This window comes from Fusarium musae, chromosome 9 (genome assembly GCF_019915245.1).
Source record: "Fusarium musae strain F31 chromosome 9, whole genome shotgun sequence".
In the NCBI taxonomy this organism is placed as follows: Eukaryota; Fungi; Ascomycota; class Sordariomycetes; order Hypocreales; family Nectriaceae; genus Fusarium; species Fusarium musae.
The window spans coordinates 1,034,685-1,058,149 of record NC_058395.1 but is presented as its reverse complement, the minus strand read 5'-3'; the positions used below and the strand labels follow the sequence as shown (position 1 = coordinate 1,058,149).

The following is a 23,465-nucleotide window of genomic DNA, read 5'->3' as shown; positions in this document are numbered from 1 at the left end:
CCGGATACAGACTCTCCAGCCGTGATTAGAATGTTGAAATTTGACCTAATTCAGAAGATCAACTAGCTGCATGATACTCCATGCAAGTTACTGTTTCTCTTTTGGCACCATGCAAATGTGAGTGGAACCCGACGTGAGTCGTGAATGTCGACAGTCACGAGCCAAACGCCATGAAAACTCGGTCAGACAGCTAGCAGTCCAATGACACAGTACATATACGGGCTATAGACAGAATATATTTGGAATGTATCGTTTATATGCTCTCATGAAACGTCATCATGCTTAAATTTCTTGTCTATGGGCGGAGTTTTGGTGTTGAAGGACTGGGTCAATGGCAAACAAGTTTCCCACGTGCCGATCCAGAGTAAACTCTCAAGCTCGGACAGCTTGTCTTCCTAGGACTGCCTAGTTAGTTTTCGAAGTATAGCTTTGACCTCGTACAGAAACACCATGGGATTGTGGTTACAAAATTCGGGCTCACCATATCCACGCCTACCGTGGAGAGAAGCTCCGAGATACAGCAAACATCAATGACATAATGAGGGACAAACCAGTTAATTAGATAGAAAAAGAACTGAATAATCCAATCTCCATTGAATTAAGACCGTCGATATTCTAGTCATGGCAATATTTCGGAGTGTCATTCGATGCCACTTTCTTGTTCACTATAGATACCTACCTACCATAATGTGTTACTGGTGTCCGAAATTATACGGCGAAGAACGTTTCCAGTCTATGGATTGAGTTCAATAAATTGATATTCTTGATATCAAATTACCATCGCATGATCGTTAGCACACATCCTCTTGATTCGAGGTACCTCAACACCACAAGGAGGGAACGGGGATACTAACAAACCTAGGTTAACTAACAAACAGCAAACAAAGTGGACGCGTAGTCACGCACCAAAACATGCAACAGAGCTTACAGCCACTGATACGTCAAAATGAGGAAACCGTCTAAGACACCATATTTCCAACGTTTCCCAGAATTTCCGCTCGGGAGGCGTCAGAGTTAATCCAACATAACCTCATGTTGCCCTTGCACAAGTCCTGCCAAGACCAACAGTCCCTGGGCTTAGCTTCCGTCGTCTATCTCCTTATAGGTGAGACACTTTACTATATCGGGTTGATCGGCTCTTCATAGGAAAGATCGACGTTGACTGGAATGCGGAGCCAGGAGAAAGCCGGACGATTTTGGTTAATGCTCGCGATTGGGCACCTTTAGTTCCTATGGATCAGCTTCGTGATTAGAAAATTGGTAGAAACGGTAGAGGTAGTTCGTTTCATGAGAGTGATGATCTCATCGTGGAAACACCGTTGAGAGAGGCGGTTCACTTCGGTGTTGCTGTGAGAAAGTTGAGTGATCTTCGGGAACCAAGGCCCAAGCTAGGGATCTTGAGCAATAGAGCTTGGAATGTGGAAGTACAATGGCTGAGGGCATATAACCAGATGTCTCTTCACAGGATGTCGGTCAGTTACGTTCATGCTTCGACTACTCATGTTTCATTGACTGTATTCTTCTTATTTGTTCAACGACAATGGCCCAAGTGGTGCCACCAAAGCCCATGGCTGGTCTCACTACCTTGGCAGAGAATAAGATACTTCCATTGACACCTCCCGGAGATACTTCTCCTTGGCAGCGTCTCGATAATAGCTTTACGTTTTATCCTGACAGCCCTCCCCTGAGCTCTCCATCATCAGATACAGATGATCTTGATCAGTCGCTCGGTCAGTCCGTTTTGGTCAGTCAGAACGATGAGCCAGTTATTGCAGTCATCGGTGTTGGCTATGTCGGCACACATCTGGTCAGCTCATTCTCCTCAAAATACCAAGTCATTGGGTTTGATGTTTCTGCAAAGAGAATCGAGAACCTTGGTGTTGAGTATCAGGGGCAAGAAAACGTGCATTTCTCTCGGGAGTCACAAGACTTGCGAAGAGCTACGCACTTCTTGATTTCAGTACCAACGCTTCTCAGGCCTGACAAAACCATCGACTCATCCTATCTTCGCGATGCGTTGAAGACTGTGGGTGAAGTGGCTCGTTCTGGGTCTACGGTCGTGATTGAAAGCTCTGTGGCGGTCGGTATGACCCGTCAACTACTTGGTCCATTGGCTGCCAACCGTCAATTCTTCGCCGGCATGTCTCCTGAGGTAAGTCTTCATTCGTCCTTTTACTTAGGGCTCATATACTAACGATTCGTAGCGAGTTGATCCTGGTCGCATCGAACCTCCTGTCCAATCCATCCCAAAGATCATCTCGGGCTTGGACGATATCACCCCAGGCTCCCTCGACGCTATAAACAGAGTCTATTCTACAATATTCGAGACAGTTGTTCCTGTTTCAAAGCCAGAAGTGGCTGAGATGGTGAAGCTTTATGAAAACTGCCAGAGAATGGTCTGCATCGCCTATGCGAATGAAATGGCAGATGCATGTATCCCACACGGCATCAACCCACATGAAGTCTGTGAGGCAGCCTCTACAAAACCATTCGGATATATGCCTTATTCTCCTGGAGTTGGCGTGGGAGGACACTGTATCCCAGTGAACCCTTTCTACCTCCTCTCAAACAGTCACTTCCCTTTGCTTGAGTGCGCTACGCTTGCGATGCATTCTCGCCCATCAAGACTAGCCGAGAGGATGCTCAAGAGATTGAGACAAAGAATCACAGGAAGAACACCTCGAGTCCTTGTAGTGGGTGTGGGCTTCAAAGCTGGCCAGTCACAGATTGATAATTCCCCAGGAGCAGATCTTGTTAAGAGTCTAGCTGTTTCTCGGGAAGTGGACGTATGTTGGGCAGATTCTCTAGTCAGGCAATCTGCACTACCTCAAGTACGACGTCTCTTAGATGAAGACTGGCGAGAGGACGTCCTGAGAAAGTTCGATGTCATTGTCGTGGCTTCCAGGCAGACGAACATGAGTTTTGATATCCTGGATAGCCTGGATGGAGTTGAGATTGAGAGGTGGTGTCAATGATTTACAGCATGGCAAACGTAATTCCGTAACGTATATGTCCATAGATTGCCAATGTTGCAATAAATTAGGTATCATATTACATAAAAACAGTTTCATTGCGTTTATGCAAAGCTGTTGCTGCTGATGGCTTGTGTAAGTGGCAACTGAGTTCATACTGGTCGACTGGCCGGCCACTTCTTGCTGATTCCGCTTCCTCTTCCTCTTCCTCTTCTTTGGTGCCCGATGATCTCATATCTCCTTTGGCGATGACTATAAATATGACATGTTTTCTTTTTCGAATCGCTCAGCAAGTCACTCTTCCAATAAATCATCGACTGCATTACTCTTGGACCAACGAAAACACACCAAGGCCAATCACCAACCACAGCCACCTGTGGGTCAATTACTGGACTGAGTCTCTGTACAACATGAAACTATTGCTTATTGATACCTAAAACATTCTCCCATAGGTCTTTTATTTTTTGTTCTTTCTTGATTTCTTCATCGTTATTTGCGTCTGTACAAAATGTCGAACCAATACATCAACGCCGTGTACTATCCCTCGTGGCGCTGCTACAAAGAGCGCCCTCCTTCATGCCTGGACACTGCTTCAATCACTCACATATTCTACGCCTTTGTTGGGTATGTTTCCGAATTGCAATGATTCTCTCAAGCTAACGTAATCAGTGTTAACGAGGATGGCACACTTCGAGTATGCTGTCATACTCGGAATCCTGTAGTTATACTGTTCACTGACTTCATCTGTAGTCCATCGATGATTGGGCCGACAACAATAAAGTAGTTGATGGCGAAAAAGGCTGTCTCGCGGCACTTCGCAAGCTGAAAGGCCAGCACCCTCATATAAAGACACTCGTCTCGATCGGTGGTGGTTCTAGCAGTAAGGAATTTCCTGCACTTGCAGCAAGCAAACCAGCGAGACAAACTTTTGCTCGCCAGATCAAGGAATTTTGTGATACCCATCACTTCGACGGAGTTGACAGTATGTTGATATCCAGTTGAAAGATGTGCCAGAGCTGACTTGTAACAGTCGACTGGGAGCACCCTCAGACTCCAGAAGCTGGGAAGAACTATGTTCTTTACCTCCAGGCCATCCGACAGATCATGCCGGCTCCCAAGTACCTGCTGACAAGCGCTCTCCCCACTGGCGAGTACTGCCTCAAGCATCTCAACCTACCGGTTGTAGCCCAATTGCTCGACTTCCTCAACCTCATGGGCTATGATTTCACAGGCGGATGGACCGACGTCTGTGGCCATCACGCACAGCTTCTGCCTCCAAGCAACAACCTTAATGAGGTGTATCCCACCCTTCGCAAGTCATGCCAGCGTGGCGTAGACTACTTGACCTCGCAGGGTTTTCCCAGCCGTAAGATCATCCTCGGCATTCCCGTATATGCCAGATATTTTGGACAGGCTCGTGGACCAGGACATCCTTTCAAGGGCTCGGGCGAGATTGACTACTGCGATTTACCCGATGATTGGGTAGCAGGCGCAAAAGTCGATGAATCCGTTGCAGCGGCATCCTTTGTCGATACTAAAGGAGACAAAGGCTTTGTCTCTTTGGATGTTCCTAGCACGGTTTGCGTTAAGGCGAGGTATGCCAAAGCAATGGGCCTGGGCGGTCTGTTTTACTGGACGGGTGCTGGTGATCGAGCAGGCCATCAGAGTTTGGTAGCTGCGGGATGGAACACCCTTCATTACGAGTAGCCGCTCGACTACAAGGAATTGATTCACGAGTCACACAAGATACTTCACATGAGGTTGTTCTAGGAGATGAGCCTGGTCCAAGACTTGCTTGTTTGTTTTATTTGGTTTTGATCCACTGTTACCTACCGTAACAAACTGCTCTGTCCTGAAGCAAGACATAACCGTGAAATAAACTACCAATTGCAGTGATGAAAACTTCCGTTCACATAAGAAGGCTCTGAAAAAGAAACGTCAGTAATATCACGCTGGTGACGGGCTTACCTTGTGAATATGATCATTTGAAAGCATCAGGGTCCATGAACTGATCCCACAATGCGTCCATCTCCTCCTGGCTTAGCTCTTCCGCCTCTGTCACCTTCGCTTTGTCTTTTTCATCTTGCGCAGCCGGACGGTCTCGCTCTTCCTGTACTTGACGTTCCTCGTGAATCTTGTTATACGAGTCAACTAGTTCTGCAAACTGGGGAACATCAGTTTTCGGGATGCTGTTCGTCTGTGGATTCACTGGAGCCTGTGTGTCGAGCATCAAATCCGCTAGATCCACAAAGATTCCGGGGGCATCGGAGGCAAATACTTGAGGTTGCTGCTCAGAGTGTTCAGGCGGGAGCATCTGATCGAGCTGCGCAGGCATTGTAAAAGGGTGGGGTTGCTGCTGCCTCAGGGGCTGATACTGAGGAGACATTTGGAATCCATACTGAAAGGCTGGCTCCCAAGGGAAGGCGGGCATTGCCTGCTGCTGAGGGGCCGGAACTCGACGATCTCTCATGTTTGAAGAAGCCAACTGGGGCGGAGAGGCACTTCGGCGACGATCACCAATATGTCGAATAGAGGGAAGAGGACAAGCAGCTGTAGCATTGCTTCGCCGACCGCTTACCCAGGCTCCCGCCTCAGCAGAGCCGGCAAGTGCCTCCTCATGACTCCCGAAATTGGAAAGATTGTTGCTCAGGCTTCGTCTTCTAGGTTGACATGAACTGTTGGAAGCTGTGGGCGCCGATTGTGCCAGCGGACCCGACTCATCGGCATGATAAGCCTTGGGCTTTGCGATAGCATGGCGACGTCCAGGCCCAGGGATCGGGCGAGCTGCCTCTTCTCCTACGACAAAGTGCTGGAGGAGAAAAGTGTTCTGGCTGAGCTGGCCACGGGTTGAGCGGCTCGAGCGGCGAAGACCCTGCTGCTCCTTGGTAGGGGTTTCAGCAGGAGTTTTAGGGGGGAAATTGGCCATTTTGACAAGTTACTTTCAGGGTTGGTTTTACTCGGTTGTGTGGTGCTGGGTGAGCAATTGGACATGATAAGTGCTTCAATTGCTTCCAGTGGCTATTTATGTATGCCATGATTCCGTCTGCCACTGGGCTAGAGATACACTGTTCTTCATATCTTTGGCAACCCATTGTGATGGGCTTCAGGAACTGTTCAGCGCTGAGAAGCTGTGTTCTCGCAAAGGATGCGTCAGCATCGAACAACGGCATTGCATGAACAGACACTTATGCCGTGCCGTCCTTTCGCACCAAATAGCAATGCGTCTGTACTAGCAGACTGATTAATAACAGGAAATGAACAGCAACCTATTAAGAGCAATATCATGATCATTAATCTGCGAACAAGAGGCAATGGGGGAATCTGGTCGTTGAGAACTCCATTGACCAACCGTCGTTCTCTGGAGAAAGAACAAGGTTGGGCGCGAAAACCCAATTCCTTGTTATTACAAGCGCTAGAACCGCTTTAACACTTCACTTGCGTGGTAAGGGTCGAAGATTGTTGACGCGTAGATATCAAAGGCTTAAGGGTGGGATTATCGTGGCTTTTGGTTGATGGTGTTTAACTTGGATGGAAGAAGGCAAGATTTACATGCATCAAGCTTGATTTTAGAACACCCATGTTGAACCCTCCCTTTAGGAGAGGCAAGAAAACTTAGGGACCTTTATCCCAAATGCCGAAGTAATTGGTCTAAAGTACCCTAAATCTAACTAAGCCTGCCTAAATCTTTTTATGTCTTAGGATAGAGATCGTAAGTTGTCTTGCCCCCGGAGAGCCTCCTCGGGCATTCAGTGATATGCCTCCGGGATTATGCTGTGAAATCACACCAGTTGAGGTAAACAATGATGGAAGATACCTTGCGAAATCATTTATTCGATTAATTCAATGTCTTCATATTTGTAAGTTTTTTCAGCCAGAAATAAGGTGATATCTAAAGAATAAAGAGGGCAACCTTGACCAGGTACATCGTGTGTGGCGTGACCTTAACACCGCCACTAAGCCTACGTCACTGAGCGCCAAAAGATGTATGTCACTGGTGAGGAATCAATCGTAGATCGAATTACAGAGAGGCCTCTCCCACGGTCCCTGCCAAGGCAGCGATTGGATTGGGCTGAGATGTCGTATAAAGTTGATCTGCAACCCCCCAACACCTTATTTTCCTCGTAAACAAGCTTCTTTCAACGACATCTCTTCAACTTCAACACAAGGGTGAACACAAGCCTTTCCCTTCCGTCAAACATACCTGAGCTAACAATATTCATCTAGATCACCACCGCTTTCAAACTTGCACAAGCACAACAAACAAGCAAACAACAACATGGGTCTTTTCTGGTCAAAGGGAGTCGGTGGTCGCCATTTCGGCACCAGTGTTCACGTTGACAAGCACGGCGTCCGACGGGGCCCTTGGCGATTCTCTCTCGGAAAGTTCAGCTGCTTCCGTCACTAAGCACCTTAGTTGCTTGGCTGCACCTAAACAATCTTCTGATGAAACAACACGCGTCTTGACGGCGCTGGAACGATGACACGACAGTAATGGATTTTTAGGAGTTGTGGGTCGGATGAGGGACAAATATTAGATTGTTCCTCCTAATACAACTTGACTTTTCACAAAATTGAACTTGGCTGTGATGACGATGTATTTTCTTGGTGTTTTGATCACTAACTACAGGGTAAGTCTAGTGGGGTTCCGGATCCACATTCAGCTCAGACTACCTTAGGTTGTCATGGCTGCTCTATCAGCGTGAACGCGTGCCTGCCATTTGAAGTTGAAGACATTGACTTCACAACTGACTTCAAACATGACGAGAATACTTTCATGAGCTATTCGAACAATTCGGAGCGTCATGGCCCTACTCAATTTCACTCTCAGTGAGGAAGGTGTTTCTGCCTTTCGCGATGCCCTCATTTGTCTGAACAAGTTCAGTGACGACGTTTCACTCGAGGCCCGCAAGGATTCAGTATGTTCAATATGTAAAGGCTCCCATTTTTCTCGTCACTCACAATTCACCTCTAGTTCATTCTCACTACCCTCAATACCTCAAAATCTGCTTATGCAAGTGTCAGATTTGCGACGACCAAGTTCTTCTCCCGTTACCAGTACCAAGGAAGTCGCCAGTTCCGTGACCGTTTCTACTGTACGCTCTACATCCGAGTAAGCTCAATTCTCCCTTCATGTTATGGACCATGCTGACCGCCTGAAGGCTCTAATCTCCCTATTTCGAAGCCGTACGGCGCCTGACTCACAAAGAGATGCAGAGAAGCAAACACTCATCGACAGATGTGATGTTGCAATTGAAGATGGAGAGGGAGTTCAAAGTCGATTCATCGCACGCCTTATCTTCCGAAATGGACTGACATCTACGCACCGTCTCCCATTCGAGGCCTCCGTCCCAATCCACGCCAAGTTCAGCAAACAAGATGCCCCCCACCACTGGACAATCTCTTCACGCACATTGCGGCAGCTCATGGATCACTTTGGCCCTGGTATCGAGTTCCTCGATATCAACACTGATGGAGATCATGTCAATTTTACTTGTTTCAGTGAGAAGACTGTGAGCGAGGATGGTGTGTATCTGTTGACAGCATGATTGCCTATAAGCTGACATCGAATAGCGGTCTTGAAGAAGCCACTCCAAACCTCAATCGCTGTCGAAGCGGATGAATTCGACGAGATTGATGTGGAAGACAAACTTCACATTGTGATATCCGTCAAAGATTTCCGCGCTATCATTCAACATGCTGGTATCACAGGCAACGATGTGTCAGCCCGATACTCAATTCCTACACAACCCATCCAGCTTTCCTATACTGGCGATGCCATGTCATGCGAGTTTCTCGTCATGACTGTTGGCGAGCGCGGGACCAACACTGGCCAGAGGACTAAGAAAGGACGCAAGAATGCAACTCAGAATACTGGTCCGCGTCTCGAAGCCACATCACGGCGGCCGAGCATGGCTCCTTCAGAGTCACAACCAGCGCCAGCGCCCGCGCCTCCCCCCCCATCCTTGCCTCAGCATAATCCAACACCACAGATGAGCGCTGCTAGAGCCAGCGCCTCGCGCGTAGGGGCGTTTGAACTTCGACCCTCGCAGAGACCGGCACCACCTGCGACCAACAGATCTGAGAGTCTATTCGTTGAGGACGAAGGTTGGGAACCTATCAACTACGAGGATGAAGAGCTTGCGGAAGACAATGCTAAGCTGGGATGGGATCATAGCATTGATCCTGTAAGTTGAAAAAGCCCTTCTTGCGATCGCGTACTGACCATAGTAGAACGCTCCTGATATGGACACGAGCCGTTTCTTGGAGAATCTTGCTCCCGTTGAACCCCAGCCCGAAATTTCCCATCCACCACCAACAGATGCTGAATCAACATACATTGAACCAACACAAAAGTTGACAGAGGTCGAAAGTCTGGCCCTGTTCCCCGACTAAGGACAAGAAAATGGGATGAAGGACTAAAGATGTGGCATCTAGGCGAGTATATTCACTCAGCTGTAATGAATACCCAACTGGTGGCACACCCTGCCCCGACTTCCCCTATCTTGGAGCCCGGGGGGATGAATTTAGATGAAGCAATGACATTCCATCGGCCTTTGACATCGTTATTCTCAACCTGAGGTCCACAGTTGCCATGTTCGCCCCATCCCCATGATAGAACATCGCCTGCGGTAGAGAGAGCAACAACATGTTCGCTGCCGATTGCAATGTTGCTCAGCTCGGGGAGATTCGGTGGAGGTAGTTGTCCGTGATCATCTCGTCCCCAAGCTTGTAGAGAACCATCCTTCCCCAGGACATATATATTTCCCCAACTTGCGCCTACGTCCATCCACCCAGCACATGTCTCGGGTACACCTGATTGAATATTCCATTTATCTGAACCTAGAACCTTGATGTTTCCACTTTGTGGGTCGCCGAATAGACATGTGAATTCTCTGCCACAGACAGCTCTCGTGACCTTGAAGTCGATGCCCTCGATTTTTCTGGGAGCTTGAAGGACTTGGCCTGGCTCCCCAGCTTGGGACTTTCTCGCATTACCCCAGCCGTAAGCATCGCCATTGTCGAGAACTGCAACGACATGTCCCATGCAAGCAGCCAGGTCGACAACTTCTGTTCCCGGAGGTGGGAATTCTCGAATTTGGGTTGCTGATGGTGTGCGAACGATGAGTTCTCCCAGACCTAGTTCGCCTTTCATACCCGCCCCGAGACTGAAAACTCGAGTCTTCTTCCCATCTGCATCTTTAGCCACAAGGATAGAAGCCTCCCAAGTTGCTGTGATCAAGGCAATATCGCCAACTGGAGGTTCTCCATTCTTGGTAAGCTGAATTTCTCGAAACACAGCTACATCTGGACCAGTGTTCAATCCACATGCACCTGGCGTGGGATCACCGCTCCAGTAAAGTTGGCCAGTTTTCGTAAGAAGCAACGTATGGTTCCCGCCCGCTGCAACTTTTGTAATGGAGGAGGTTGGAGGGTCAGGGTGGAAGAGGACCTGCTTCGGCACTGAAACGTCTTCTTTGTGGCCAATACCCAACTGACCAGAGCCATTTGAGCCTAACGCAAATACGACCTCCATTTTAAAAAAGAAGCGAAATTATGAACTGAATCAGTGCAAGTTATCAAAAGCTCCTCCTCTGATATTCTCCATACTTCTTTTGACTCTGAAGTGGATAGCTTCATAGATCCACCTATCGCTATAACGCGAAATATCGGTGGCTTACGTAACGCCATTCAAATCTCCACCATAAAGAAGGTCGCGAACTTTTTTTTTCACTCTGACTTTTTCTTCACTCTCAAACACACTCTTTTGAGCTTTCCGCACAAAGCTCTCTTGAAGCACAGTCGCTTGAGAGGATGTGATTCGTGTTTCCTGCTCTTGCTTTAATCGCGCAGCAGATAATATGGCTTCACAATCGCAGCCCGTCCCTGAGGGGATGGAGAACTTCGTCGTCGGACTGATTGGTATGGGCGACATGGGCAAGATGTATGCCGAAAGGCTGTCTGCCGCTGGCTGGAGGTAAGTCTTGAATCCATTGCGATTCGCACTTCCAGCTCCAGCTCCTTTTCTTCAAATGGTAAGCCAACTCTTCCTTCTCAACAATCCGCCCCCTTCCCCTCTTTCATGATGACTAGAGCGCATTTGGCTCGAGCATTGTTCAGGGACGCCTGGTGTCCGTTATGGCCATCAGAATCGGACCTGTGCTCTCAATGATGTAAACGCTTGCTACCTTAATTATCAACTGTCTGAATTTCCACCCATCTACCTCATTTTGTTAGCACTTCTGCTTTGACACAAAAGCTAACAACTACAAGAACAGATACTATCTTTCTGTGAATGCAACCCCGGACCGGATGCCGAGTGGCTAACGGCGGATCTACTTTAGAATCATGGCCTGCGACAGAGAAGAGAATCAGGAAAAGCTTCAGAAAGAATATGCTGGAAATGTATGACTTGATGATTCCTGCCTGCTCTGCCTCGCTCCAAGTCGCTGAAGCTATCGAATAGAAAAATATAGAGATTTGTCGAAATGGCCATTATGTTTCCCGCGCAAGCGACTACATCATCTACAGCGTCGAGGCCGCCGTCATTGACCGTGTAATTGCTCAGTATGGACCATGTACGCGCCCTCTCTTTGTATCCTTTGTGTGAATGTTTCCTTCGAGCGTCTCTTCTCGAGTCTAAACAGTAGCCATCTAGACACTGACTGTGACCAGCTACCAAGCTTGGTGCCATTGTTGGAGGTCAAACCTCTTGCAAGTCCCCCGAGATCGCTGCCTTTGAGGCTCACCTCCCCGACGACGTCGATATTATCTCGTGCCACTCACTCCATGGCCCCAATGTTGACCCGACTAACCAACCTCTTGTGCTCATTCAACACCGTGCCCCAGATTCAGCTCTTCGAAAGGTTGAGATTGTCCTCAGCTGTCTACGCTCAAAGTTTGTCCATCTCTCGGCCCGCGAGCACGACCGCATCACCGCCGATACTCAAGCAGTCACCCATGCAGCCTTCTTATCTATGGGTAAGGCGTGGCACGCTAACAAGCAATTTCCTTGGGAGCTGAGTCGATATGTTGGCGGTATTGAGAATGTCAAGGTCAATTTGATGCTGCGCATCTACAGTCAAAAGTGGCATGTGTACGCCGGCCTTGCTATTCTTAACCCTGAAGCGAGTGAACAGATCTCACAGTACGCACGAAGCGTCACCGATTTGTACAAACTCATGCTCGAAGGAAACCGTGAGGGCTTCAGAGAACGAGTCTACCGTGCACGCGACAAGGTATTTGGTCCATCCACGACCTGGGACACACGCCCCTTGCTCGAGCCGTCAATCCTGTCGTCCTTCTCGCTCGGCACGCCTACTGATGAGCCTCGACCCAACAACCATCTCTCGATCCTTGCAATGGTCGACTGCTGGGCGGCGCTCAATATTGTGCCGTACGATCATATGCTCTGCAGCACTCCTCTCTTCCGCTTGCGTCTTGGTGTCACTGAATACCTCTTCCGCAACGAAGATGTCCTCGAGGCAGCCATTGAGACTGCAATCGAGGATAAGACGTACCGTAGCGATGATCTGGAGTTTACTTTTGCAGCACGGGCCTGGGCTGAGTGTGTGAACCTGGGACATTTCGAGACATGGGAGAAGCGGTTCGTGAGTACTCAACAGTTCTTTGAACCACGGTTTGAGGAGGCCAAGGTGGTGGGTAATCAAATGATGAAGAAGATATTGGAGAATTCCAAGGATAGTTAGTTGAGATGGACCAACCATAGGTTAACAAAAGACTCATACTCCCACAGAAGCAAATGTTCCAAGACTCTAGACAAAGCCTGACTCGACCAAGTATCAACCAGTCCGACAAACCTCTCAAACGCCGCAAAACCCCAGACCAGTTTTAAGTGCACCACCAAGTCTTGTAACCTCACTGGTTTCCCAAGCACACACTTTCCATAACCATCATCCTTACACCTGAGTCATCACATCGGGAACTCTAGCCTCAATGCTCTCCTCTGTCATCGCAACACCATGGTCAGTTCCGAGTGACATAGGCGATGGTCCTTCGCCATTGCCTTCATTCTCGGCCCCCAAGGACTTGATATTGGAAGTATCACTGAGGGACGAGGGGGTGGTTGAGACTGTATTTTCACCACCGCCAAAAAGGCTCCATGAATATCCGTCCAGAGGAAGGATATTAGACGTGCTAGACAACAGTTGATCAGTAAGGCGGCGACGTGCGGATCTCGGACCAGGAGTAGTGGGACTGCGCCGTCTTGGTTAATAAGGCTGGCTTGAAACATCACTCTTAAGCACTTACCGAGGAATCCGTGTGGCACGCCCTCTCTGTCGTGGGTGCTGACTGTTGTTGATTTGATGATCTTCATGCTCGTCAGGCTCATGGAAAGTAGCCAGCCATGGCCAAGGGTTTCCCAGAAAGTCAGGCGTCGAGGTGATAGCCTCAGCATCACCCTGAGCGGCATTGGCCAAGACCTTCCCCTCTTCGCGCATACGTTGCCTTTTTGCAGCAACGTTCTTAACAGTGGGCAACTGCCGTCCTCCTCTGGGCCCAGATATTTTACTCCTAAGCCCGTTCCGAAAAGGTTGATTTTGATTGTGACTTGCGAGCATACGGGCGATCTGCTCGTCAAGCAGTTCCATCATTCGACGATTGCCGATCTGAGGCTGGATGCATCGGTCAACAATCTGCCATTGATGATCAGGAATTCAAACTCACTCTCGGGCGGTGCTCATCAATATGTCTAACAACATCTTTGTCAATGACTGGCCTTCCGCCTAGAGACTCAAACCCAAAACCGGCAGCAGCTGTTGGAGTAATCTCGCCATCGGCGACTGCATTGAGGCTCAAAAATGCCCGATCAACGCACACAGGGCGGCATCTTTGGCAGATCTTGTATTGGCAAAGCGTATCTTCATCTAGGGTCCGTTGTCCCTTGTCACTGAACGAAGACTCGAACCCTAGGGGTGGGAGAAGGTTGCTGAACAGAGCCGAAGTGCTTTTTTGCCGCTCCTCCTTTGCAATAACGTCCTTCAACTACCAGAGAGAGAGATATTAGTATACTTCCATGGCTACAGGAAAATATTGTTGCCTCACTTCCTCTCGCTGTTTTAGGATAGTTGCAATTTGATCTGGTCGGTAGGATGCCATCTGGTCGGGAGTGAGTTCTCGAAGAAAGCTAAGCTTGTCGCGTCGAGCTTCTGCGCTTCCTTTTCGAACAACCATGTTCTTGCGAAAGTTGAAATCCAAGTACTCCATGCATGGCTGCACTTTAGTCAGTTACCAAGGTCTACCAGATATTTCTATTCCTTGGAAGGCGTCTCACCAGTTTCTCCTCGATTATCTTCTCGTGATCCTGTGTACACTGGTAGAGCCACCCAAACTGACCGGGCTCATGACAAGAGGAACATTTAGAGTCTGCATCGTAAATTCGGGTCATGGTGAGATGGGTGCATGTTGGTTTATAGGGTTGCTGCTGCATCAACCGTGGTAGAAACGCCATTGTCATGCTGGAATGACCAGAATCGGCGGGAATGCTCTGAAGGTGCACTCAATCAAATTCTTGAGCATATAGAGGAGATGGAAAGGTCCCGAGTAAAGGAGCCCGAGTCAAGTTGTAAGAGGCTGGTTGACTATAAGCGATGCCGTGTATAAAGTTGCTTCATGATATTGGAGAGATTACCAGGAAGGGGAATGAGAGGGGCTTAAGGGAAAGGTTCAGTTCAATTTGGGAAAGGGAACTTTATTTTTACCTTCAAGCCGAACCTGAGGCGGGAGGTTTGGCTCTTCGTCATGGGCAGCTGTTATGCCATGGTATTGAGCAAGTGCGAGGCAAGTGGCAGCTGCCTGCCAACCGCCAGTGTACCACCATCAAAGCAGACTCTTCCTTAGGTATAGGTACCTTTTCCAGACTCTAGGTACCTACCTTACCTTAGACATCAGCCTTCAACCTTTAAGTTTTAAGAGGTAGGTCGTTGCTGAAGCGTGCTCTTGGAATATACCTACTAAGGTAGTAGTCAGAGTTGGTTGGTAGCTGGTTCTGCTGGACTTCCGTCATGTCGTCCTAATGCGCATCAGTTTACTTCACTTCAAGGCTGTGATCTTTGCCATCAGGTCACGGTTTCCACGACATAGCGTTGTCTTATCGAAGATGCAGTGCAGTGTGTTAATAAATTTGTTTTGAGAACGGCAAAGACCTGAGGCAATCATCATCCTTACAATGATTATGTTCAACAAAATAGGTAGCCAGGGAAGACACCCACAGGATTTTCTAGCCTTGCGGCCTATTGCAATCGAATCCGGCTTGCGTAGGCACCAACGTCATAATCAATCTTCGCTGCAAATGTAAAACGGTCAACATTTCGAGGACTTTGGGGGAGCAGATGGGGCCCTCAGAGGGAGTCTTGTTTATTTTCATGGTCTCATCCACAATTCACAATATGTTCACCCTTCACCCGCGCCTCTATCAGAGACCTCATCAGCTTCGAGCGGATCAGACATATATTTCATGTCACTTCCAACTCAAAAGAGAATTTGCTACTCAAGCAGTTGATGCCAGATATCATTGTCGTTCAACGGCGCGTTTTTTTATTCTCTAGCATGCCATGGAGCTATGTGCCAGAACCGCAAGTAACGCAAACCCCTTTCCGATGCATAACCGTAAAGCAGCCCAATAACCGATCCCTTTCCTTTTAAACCTCGGTGGTAACCTTCGCCTTGGGGTTGGTGACCTTGACACCCAGTTGCTTGGCGCGGGCAATGATGTCAACTCGCTTCCTCGACGAGACGTTGTGGGCAATCCTGAAACCATGGTTAGCTACAATTGGCCGAGTGGCATTGGAGGGAGAGCGTACTCGGCAGCGTGGGTTCGGTTGTGCATAAGGAGAAGCTCGACATCGTTGACGTTGCTGACGAGGAAAGCCTTGTGGCCGGAGGGGGTCATGTAGCGGGTCTTCTTGTTGGAGCCATAGCCGATCTGAAATCATGCAACATTAGCACTAAGTTCTGTGTCCCGCCTGGTGGAAAGTCGATAATTCTCGTCAGGGCTCGCAAAGGTTCGACATACAGAGGGCATGGCAATGGTGCCGCGGAATCGTCGTCGGACACGGCTGTCGATACCCTTGGGCTTGCGCCAGCTGGGGTCGACACACTTGAAGCGATCACTCTGGTGACGCTCGAAGCGCTTCGTGCCTGCACACACAAGTCAGCATTTTGACTATCACTCGTTTCTCCTTCGTTCGCTCGTGTTGTCGCAAAGGAATGTCGAATTTACGTACGCTTCTTGACGATCTTGACGTGCTTAGCGGCAACCATTCTGTAATATGTTAATAAAGCGTCTTGGTTGATGGTAGATGTGGTTTGCTGACCTGACGACTGCACAGGGGACGGTTAGTAGAACGTTGAACTTCGGCTGTGAGTTGTTAGACGCACGAAAATTTGTCAAGGTGGGCAGTCCGGCTCACAATGCTCGTAGTGTTCACGTGCAGTGCCCTAACGAGGGTCGATGGATTTGGGGAAATGTGAGTTTGCCGTGGATAAAAGAGTGTGCAAATCTTGCTCTGAAAAGGACTAAGTCCGTTTGTGTAATTTTGTCTACAAGGTCTCAATTTTTCGAAGCCCTGGCTTTGTGCGTGGACCTTCCTCCTATTGGCTAAAAAAAAGACACGGTTCCACCCGGCACTAGCGCCTTTCACGAAAGAGACAGAATCTAAACTCCCACCAAAAGATCACCACGCTTTCAACCTCCGCCCGCCGCCCAACGACAACACCAAGACCAGCAATCATGTCTACTCAGTCAGTGCAGTGTTTTGGTAAAAAGAAGACCGCCACCGCCGTTGCTCACTGCAAGGTACGCGAAATTTCCAGAAACAGATGAGAGAATGAGCCAGAGAAGCTGACATGTCTTGAAATTTCCAGGCTGGCCGCGGTCTCATCAAGGTCAACGGACGACCTCTCTCCCTCGTCCAGCCCGAGATCTTGCGCTTCAAGGTACGAATCACGAATCCCTCGACCGTTCACGAAAGCACGTCGTTCAATTATCGAATCTGACATGACGATGCTCCCGGATGGTGTTGTGTCTTGTTGGGAACCAAAGATTAACACTCTTATCCTAGGTCTACGAGCCTCTTCTCGTTGTTGGCCTTGACAAGTTCGCCAACGTTGACATCCGATGTAGGGTCTCAGGAGGTGGACATACTTCTCAAGTTGGTTAAGCCCTTTTCTGTCGATTTGGACGACTTGCTAATTGCATATAAGATCTATGCCATCCGACAGGCCATTGCCAAGTCTCTGATCGCCTACTACCAGAAGTTTGTCGATGAGCACTCCAAGAACCTCCTCAAGCAGGCTCTCGTCCAGTTCGACCGAACCCTCCTCGTTGCTGACAACCGCCGATGCGAGCCCAAGAAGTTCGGTGGTAAGGGTGCCCGCTCTCGCTTCCAGAAGTCTTACCGTTAAACGGTTCAAGATGTTTGTCGGAATGGGGCAAAAAAGCGTCGAGCCGGAGCGTTGGTGCAGTGGAGGATACTACGGGCAGTGCGAAAAAGGGACTGGAGTCACAATTTCCCTGGTTTGGGAATGGGTTTCCCATCAGCATTTGCATGGTCTTGCTTTTGGCGGATTGTAAAGGATCTGGCAGGCAAATGAAATCTTCAAAGTTAACGACGCGGCCCGTGCTGCTACGCACTGTGATGTTAATGAACTGCCTCTTTGCTGGACTCGCTCCGATACTCAGTGTCCATCTTTCATATGTAATGACCTGTTTCCAAATTTTGACCAGAGTATGCAAAACAGGGGCACTCTGCGAATCTCCGTTGGGTCAAGACAATTTCGCAGGGGAAGTGCAATTCGCGAGCCCTGTGAAGTCAGATTAGCGTTACTTACCAATTGGGCTGCTGGCCGTGGTTCAAAACTATTCCCCTTTTCCATGCTACCAAATTCAGTCTTGGGCTGTTCAATGTATCAATAGTAGTTAAATGTTTCGTACTTGGTTGCTGTGATGGAGACAAATCCCAACTCCTAACTCCAGCTTTGTAAACTTAAATCGTTTGATCAAGCCAACTGCATTCCGATGGTGAGCTACTCCTTGCACGCAAGGTAACACATTATGCACTGTTTTCCCTTTCGCGTCTGGAACCTCCTTGCTGTTGTCCGCTCTGCTAACCTCCTTCGATGCCTGGACACGCGAAGCGTTCTCGTGAGATAGCATATCTAGTCGTTCCACGAGACAAGATCGCGTTGCCGTCCAGACTCATCCAGATCAACAATCTCTGGTGCCCACTCTCCACGCTCATCTTCGGCTGCCAAGTCAGCAACCTCCAGCTCGACTTCCTCACCATCTTCCATCATGACTTTGCCTCGGCGTAGATAGTCTCCGCGAAGATCCCAATCCAGTGTACCAGTCACGACAGCTTCAAGCCCTGCAAAAGCTGTAGCAACAGCCAATTGCTCCGATGTGGCATTGTTCCCCAAGCCTTGCAGGAATTCGTCCAAGCGTCTTTTGTAGACAGTGAGCGAAAGTCGAAGATCTTTGGTTTGTGACTCTGCAGTGTCAAGAATGGAACCTTCAAGCCAGGAGGCGCTATACGTGAGTTGGGCCGTCAAGGTGCGAATGAATGCGGCTGCAAGAGACGGTCGACGGATTGGGAGGAGATGAGCACGGAGAAAAATCTTCAGCAACATATGCCACCATTGCTGGATGCATGAATCGTTGCCAAGGTGGACGCCTACAACGAAAGAGAACTGGAATTCACCGATAACGTCGTCAGGGCTCAGATCATTATCAGAAGCATCGAGCTGCAACAAGATATAAGGAGTTGCATCCGTGGCTCTCAAGGTCCTGTCGGCTCCGGTATTATCGGTTGAGTATGTTTTGGTCCGTTGGCTGAAGGCGAAGTTGAGCTCGCGAGCCTTGAGCAAAGGGTTCGAGATTGAGTTGTCAAGTTCCATCTCACCAGCCATGAGTATCGACCCCTTAACACGATCGCCGGTATGTACCGTCCAGTTATCGTAGTTCTGTCCCGTCACTCGATTGAGAAGACTCTCTGTGATCTTGCCAGTCAATTGCTCCCACATGTTCAGATTTTTGTGTGATGTAGCCTGAGTAAGTTTACCATTGGCGGCGTTTACTGCACTTGGGTCCTGATAAGGGACAAGTTTTGAGTGAATAGTGTCGAGGTTATCGGCTTGGATGCGGGCTTCAGCACGAGCTGAGTCACCCAGAACCTCATTGTATCGATCCCACTGCATAACATGGACAGTGTCGACACTATTCGTGACAACCCAGAAACCGCAGCGAGCAGAAAGGCCTCCTGGGTGAGCAACCCAGAAGAAGTGAGCACCTGGTGGTATATCCCTGACGCCACCAAAGTGCTTAGCTGTGAATGATATTGAGTCGTAGCCAACCGTGAAGACTTCGGGCAAGTCCAATATGAGTACCACATCTCCGCCTCCCATGTTGTGTGTTAATGGCTCCCGGCTTGGGCTGTGGAAGGGGCTGGAAGAGCCATGCTGAGAGATCTTGATCACAGCATTCTCACTCTGTCGCGAGGGAGGATCCAAGGGCGGAGGGCCATCATCATCTTGTTGCTCGTGAGGCGTCTCGCTGACTTGATGAACATGAAGAGTGCCCAGAGGATGTGTTCCCAGTACTGATACGGACTTCGCAGAGCCACCGCCGAAAGAAGCGCTTGAGTTCGATTTCGTCAAACCCTTGGGTCGTGATGGAATGGACGGGAGATTTCCCTCCATTATATGAATAGGCGGCAATGGGTCCTCTCTGGAGCCGGCGATGAAACCTAATAATTGAAGATTCGGATAGTGTTACTCCAATATCGGTACTGAGTTTCTGGGTAGCCGAATATCGACAACACGAGATATGATGGGATGTAAGGGTACAGTGCTGAGTCTATAATGCTGCTATGCGCTGCAGAACATTGATGGATGGATGGCGGGGTAGCAAAAGAAAAAAAAGCAGGCAGCCCACGTAAGTTAATGTATGAATGGCAGAAACCTTATCAGATGCGATACAATACTTGATATGCGTCGGTACTTTACCTAAAGTCAGTGAAGCTTTAGGATACCTACTCTTCTAAACTCAACAAAGTTTCCGGGTTTCTTTTGCCGATTTCTTTGCATGACTGACTTCACATTTCTCTTCGTATCCAGAGCTTTCTTTGACCGCGTGGCACGGCCTATGCACGACAGCACGTCATCAGTAACAGGCACGAAAGAGCTGCTGAATGACTTTCTGAGACAACGAGATCAAGTGAAATTACCTATATTATAAACGGAAACGGCTCACTTATCGAATAAGGGTAGTTGTGACCCAAATTTACTGCTGAGATAACGGATGAACTTGGGGTTGATTTGGTGACTGATTGCCTAATCATTATCCCACCTCTTTCGTCAAATACCTACTTGTACCATGCGTATCATTTCGGCAAGACGAACAAGAAATCATTTGGCAATAAATGCCACTTTTTGGTATTAGGTTTCTGCAGTACTTGAATATCTTCACAATCAAAAATTACTTTGGAGCCTTCTCAGCAACACTTTATCATGTGAAACTGTGAGTGTCATGCCACTTCCTTGAGTCTTGGAATCATTGATATCTCAAACTTCTGCACTTGCTTATGAGCCAAGAGGAAAGCATATGGTCAAAGTAATCGGTCCTAAGATGTGGTAAAGTTGACGCATCCCCGGAGCAAAAGCACGTTAAGATTTCTGGCTGCCTTGTGTCCGTCCCGAGCCGCATCCCCGCAAGCCTCCAAATTCGATGTTTCAACGGTTATTTGGCCCACTGATATTCTCACTTAATTATCTGCTGTAATACCGATGATAATACTAATGCACTAGATGATAAATGGCTACTCAATCACCATCTCCATAACCCTATCCAAGAGTTACTAAACCCAGCGGTCCAAGCTAGGCGACGCTCTGTATGTGAAACACAACATATGCTATATCTCCGATCATATAGCCGCCAAGAACTATCCTTTCAGCTGTCATCCAAAACCTGATGGGCTGTTCCTCCACCGCACGCCCTGTTTCGACATTGCATCGCTTCCTTCCTGGCTCCCTGCAACGTCACCACACATTAACCACAACGAGGTAGAGCCCTGCTATGGATCGATGCTAGAGCAAACACTGCCACTATCATGGATCCCGTAAGTGCCGGTCAAGGGTGCTTTGCGTGCGTCCGTGTGCGGCGTAAGTTTGCTACCATGCAGAGCTTGTGCATAAACCCTGGCTCAGGCTCGGGATGACCGATAGTCGTGTTGCTGGGTTTTGTCTACTGGAAGAAACACCATGATTATTGAGGGTAGATTCCTCTAACAGGTAAGTATTCTCCTGTAACAGATCACCATTTGAGTATAGAGTATGCTGGTGGAATAATCTCTTGGTGGCCTGTGATGGCGTTGAGAGTGGAATCGTCCCACATATATACGATGAAACATGACAACAAATTCATTCCAAGTTCGCAATGAAGAGTATAAACTCTTGCGGAAAATTAGATACTGTACTTTTGGTTATCGGTGGGTGGTTGGACTGGCATATGCAACCACCTCCAATATATATCCATGTAGTTCAATTTAACCGTGTACTCTGTAACCTCAGCCTTGTCTGTGACACGGCAGCCAAATCATCGTGTCATACCGTTGAACTTCAAGACAAGCCGTCAAATGGTCTCGTATCACGTACCTGAATGCATCAAACTTCACGCCCGTCTCGGACTCTAAATCCCCGCGCCGTTGCCAACGGCCAGCCATTGCCGTTCTCAGGCGTGTAAATGTAAACCTTGGTTTGACGTCCCGAGATAAAGGAACTAACAAGACCAGCCTAGACTGAGTTCTACACCATGCGAAAAATTAGTTTCCATGGGGGTATGCATCATATGTATACATACATACAGACACGAAACAATTCCAGGCCCCAACAGCCCAAGGGCCATGGCCCATGTCTTGTCTCTCCTCTTGTCTTGTCTCGTGTTGCCTGACAGTTCACTTTGCCGGGCTTGCAAGTAGTAACGTCAGTCAGTCCAGTCAGTCCAGTCAGTCAAGAGGTACATACTAAACGACGAGCGGCTAAATTCTCCTAGCGCCGCGTGGTCGCCCCCTTGTTCATCCGCAACGGCATCAGTCACACTCTCACACACACACACTTACATTAGTACTTTGGGGTCCCTTTGGCTGCACGCTACGCACGCACTTTTCTCGCCTTGTTTCGCTTCGCTTTGGCCTTGGTATAAGTTAGTTGGTTCGCTTTTTTGTTCTAGTTGGAATTTCCCCTTGCTAGGCTTTTCTTTTCGCACGCGATCCTGTACACGCCCCCCTTGTTTATTCCTAACTTACTTTAGTCCCCCCTTTCTCGATGAGACGTTACAGTACCTGCGGGTAGCTTATCTGTGTTCAACGGCAGCGGTTTATAAGGCTGCGAGCATCGTGTCCAGATGCATAGCAGAATAGTACATATAGGTAGTGCTCCTTGACGATGACTGACTCATTGACTCTCGCTCAATGAATGAATGGTATTTATTGAGTAATTCTCTCCTGACTCGAGTTACATTATAACCCTTGTCTATATCATGAAACTCTATCCAACATTTGTATCCATATTATATATGCGCAGTAGATGATGCATGCATGGACCTCGAGCAGCGCCGTAGAATACAACTTCACCCATAACTTCTCACATTTCTTTCCCCCTTTCCTCACATCCATGGATCCCGGCTGTAGATCCCCTCGAGTATCTATCTAACGTTAGGCTGTCGGGGCCATCAACACCAACCACATCCATACATACATACGCATACGCATACGCATACGCATACGCACACACCACACACTGGTCTCTCGCCAATCTATAGATCTGCTGGATATATCGCTTTTTGCCCCCTCCACTTGGCATTGCTGAAAGCCGAGAGACATGATCAGGCCACTTCCGTCCACTCTACGGTACGGTACCTCCTTGTTAATAAGCTAACATGCACTACACATGTACGTCAGGCGCTTCCATGTCTTGTGTTACCCGACCTTTCCCTTCTCTACCCTTTGCCTTGCCCATCACCACCATCACCCAATCTACAATCCTTGCTTGCCTTTGGGCTCTTTTGTTATTCACACCCTTGACTTGGACTTGGGACTATCCGCCTAGATTAGCGTCTGTAACACAGCGACACGACTCGACCACCCCCATCTGCAGTATGTATATATGTATGTATTACTCTGTGCAACACAACCCTACCACGGCACGCCACCCACGCTTAACCAGGTTTAAGCATCATTCCCATGTGTCTTGATCGAGTTTCCCTCTTCTGAAAAGAGATAGGGCTGACTTGTGACCCGACAGACCGGTTCACTAAGTCTTTGTCGCATTATGAAATCGTTTTGAGGACTTGAGTGTATGTAATTCATCATCGCCAGTTTAGTCCTTGTTCCGCACTTTTATTCATTCTAGACTTAAAATGACAATATCACTGTTCACGGAGATGGCACAAGCTTCAGATTAACTTTTTTTCAACACCTG

The 23,465-nt window shown here is 48.4% G+C and overlaps 11 protein-coding genes across 11 annotated transcripts; 6 read left to right on the top strand and 5 right to left on the bottom strand.

Annotated features, from left to right (window-relative positions):
- Positions 1-1,540: 1,540 nt before the first annotated feature.
- On the top strand, positions 1,541-2,975 carry J7337_011604 (uncharacterized protein; the record flags this gene model as incomplete). Its single annotated transcript, XM_044829141.1, has 2 exons — positions 1,541-2,152; positions 2,205-2,975. The coding sequence occupies 2 exons, from the start codon at positions 1,541-1,543 to the stop codon at positions 2,973-2,975; spliced, it is 1,383 nt and encodes a 460-aa protein (XP_044675816.1).
- Positions 2,976-3,480: 505 nt separating this feature from the next.
- Positions 3,481-4,679, top strand: J7337_011603 (uncharacterized protein; the record flags this gene model as incomplete). Its single annotated transcript, XM_044829140.1, has 4 exons — positions 3,481-3,596; positions 3,642-3,666; positions 3,723-3,954; positions 4,003-4,679. 4 exons carry the CDS (start codon positions 3,481-3,483, stop codon positions 4,677-4,679), a joined length of 1,050 nt encoding a protein of 349 aa, XP_044675815.1.
- A 274-nt stretch (positions 4,680-4,953) lies between these two features.
- Positions 4,954-5,898, bottom strand: J7337_011602 (uncharacterized protein; the record flags this gene model as incomplete). The annotated part of the gene is made up of 1 exon (XM_044829139.1): positions 4,954-5,898. One exon carries the CDS (start codon positions 5,896-5,898, stop codon positions 4,954-4,956), a length of 945 nt encoding a protein of 314 aa, XP_044675814.1.
- A 1,876-nt stretch (positions 5,899-7,774) lies between these two features.
- On the top strand, positions 7,775-9,365 carry J7337_011601 (uncharacterized protein; the record flags this gene model as incomplete). The annotated part of the gene is made up of 5 exons (XM_044829138.1): positions 7,775-7,888; positions 7,945-8,082; positions 8,132-8,495; positions 8,544-9,157; positions 9,204-9,365. The coding sequence occupies 5 exons, from the start codon at positions 7,775-7,777 to the stop codon at positions 9,363-9,365; spliced, it is 1,392 nt and encodes a 463-aa protein (XP_044675813.1).
- Positions 9,366-9,417: 52 nt separating this feature from the next.
- Positions 9,418-10,506, bottom strand: J7337_011600 (uncharacterized protein; the record flags this gene model as incomplete). Its single annotated transcript, XM_044829137.1, has 1 exon — positions 9,418-10,506. The coding sequence occupies one exon, from the start codon at positions 10,504-10,506 to the stop codon at positions 9,418-9,420; it is 1,089 nt and encodes a 362-aa protein (XP_044675812.1).
- Positions 10,507-10,831: 325 nt separating this feature from the next.
- J7337_011599 (uncharacterized protein) lies at positions 10,832-11,147 on the top strand (the record flags this gene model as incomplete). Its single annotated transcript, XM_044829136.1, has 2 exons — positions 10,832-10,947; positions 11,066-11,147. 2 exons carry the CDS (start codon positions 10,832-10,834, stop codon positions 11,145-11,147), a joined length of 198 nt encoding a protein of 65 aa, XP_044675811.1.
- Positions 11,148-11,318: 171 nt separating this feature from the next.
- Positions 11,319-12,679, top strand: J7337_011598 (uncharacterized protein; the record flags this gene model as incomplete). The annotated part of the gene is made up of 3 exons (XM_044829135.1): positions 11,319-11,375; positions 11,437-11,548; positions 11,646-12,679. The coding sequence occupies 3 exons, from the start codon at positions 11,319-11,321 to the stop codon at positions 12,677-12,679; spliced, it is 1,203 nt and encodes a 400-aa protein (XP_044675810.1).
- A 210-nt stretch (positions 12,680-12,889) lies between these two features.
- J7337_011597 (uncharacterized protein) lies at positions 12,890-14,379 on the bottom strand (the record flags this gene model as incomplete). Its single annotated transcript, XM_044829134.1, has 5 exons — positions 12,890-13,127; positions 13,242-13,627; positions 13,659-13,976; positions 14,037-14,204; positions 14,266-14,379. The coding sequence occupies 5 exons, from the start codon at positions 14,377-14,379 to the stop codon at positions 12,890-12,892; spliced, it is 1,224 nt and encodes a 407-aa protein (XP_044675809.1).
- Positions 14,380-15,631: 1,252 nt separating this feature from the next.
- Positions 15,632-16,253, bottom strand: CRP63 (60S ribosomal protein L32; the record flags this gene model as incomplete). The annotated part of the gene is made up of 4 exons (XM_044829133.1): positions 15,632-15,740; positions 15,794-15,915; positions 16,006-16,130; positions 16,217-16,253. 4 exons carry the CDS (start codon positions 16,251-16,253, stop codon positions 15,632-15,634), a joined length of 393 nt encoding a protein of 130 aa, XP_044675808.1.
- A 469-nt stretch (positions 16,254-16,722) lies between these two features.
- On the top strand, positions 16,723-17,396 carry RPS16 (40S ribosomal protein S16; the record flags this gene model as incomplete). The annotated part of the gene is made up of 4 exons (XM_044829132.1): positions 16,723-16,788; positions 16,857-16,928; positions 17,054-17,143; positions 17,196-17,396. 4 exons carry the CDS (start codon positions 16,723-16,725, stop codon positions 17,394-17,396), a joined length of 429 nt encoding a protein of 142 aa, XP_044675807.1.
- Positions 17,397-18,149: 753 nt separating this feature from the next.
- On the bottom strand, positions 18,150-19,688 carry J7337_011594 (uncharacterized protein; the record flags this gene model as incomplete). The annotated part of the gene is made up of 1 exon (XM_044829131.1): positions 18,150-19,688. The coding sequence occupies one exon, from the start codon at positions 19,686-19,688 to the stop codon at positions 18,150-18,152; it is 1,539 nt and encodes a 512-aa protein (XP_044675806.1).
- Between the last annotated feature and the right edge of the window lie 3,777 nt (positions 19,689-23,465).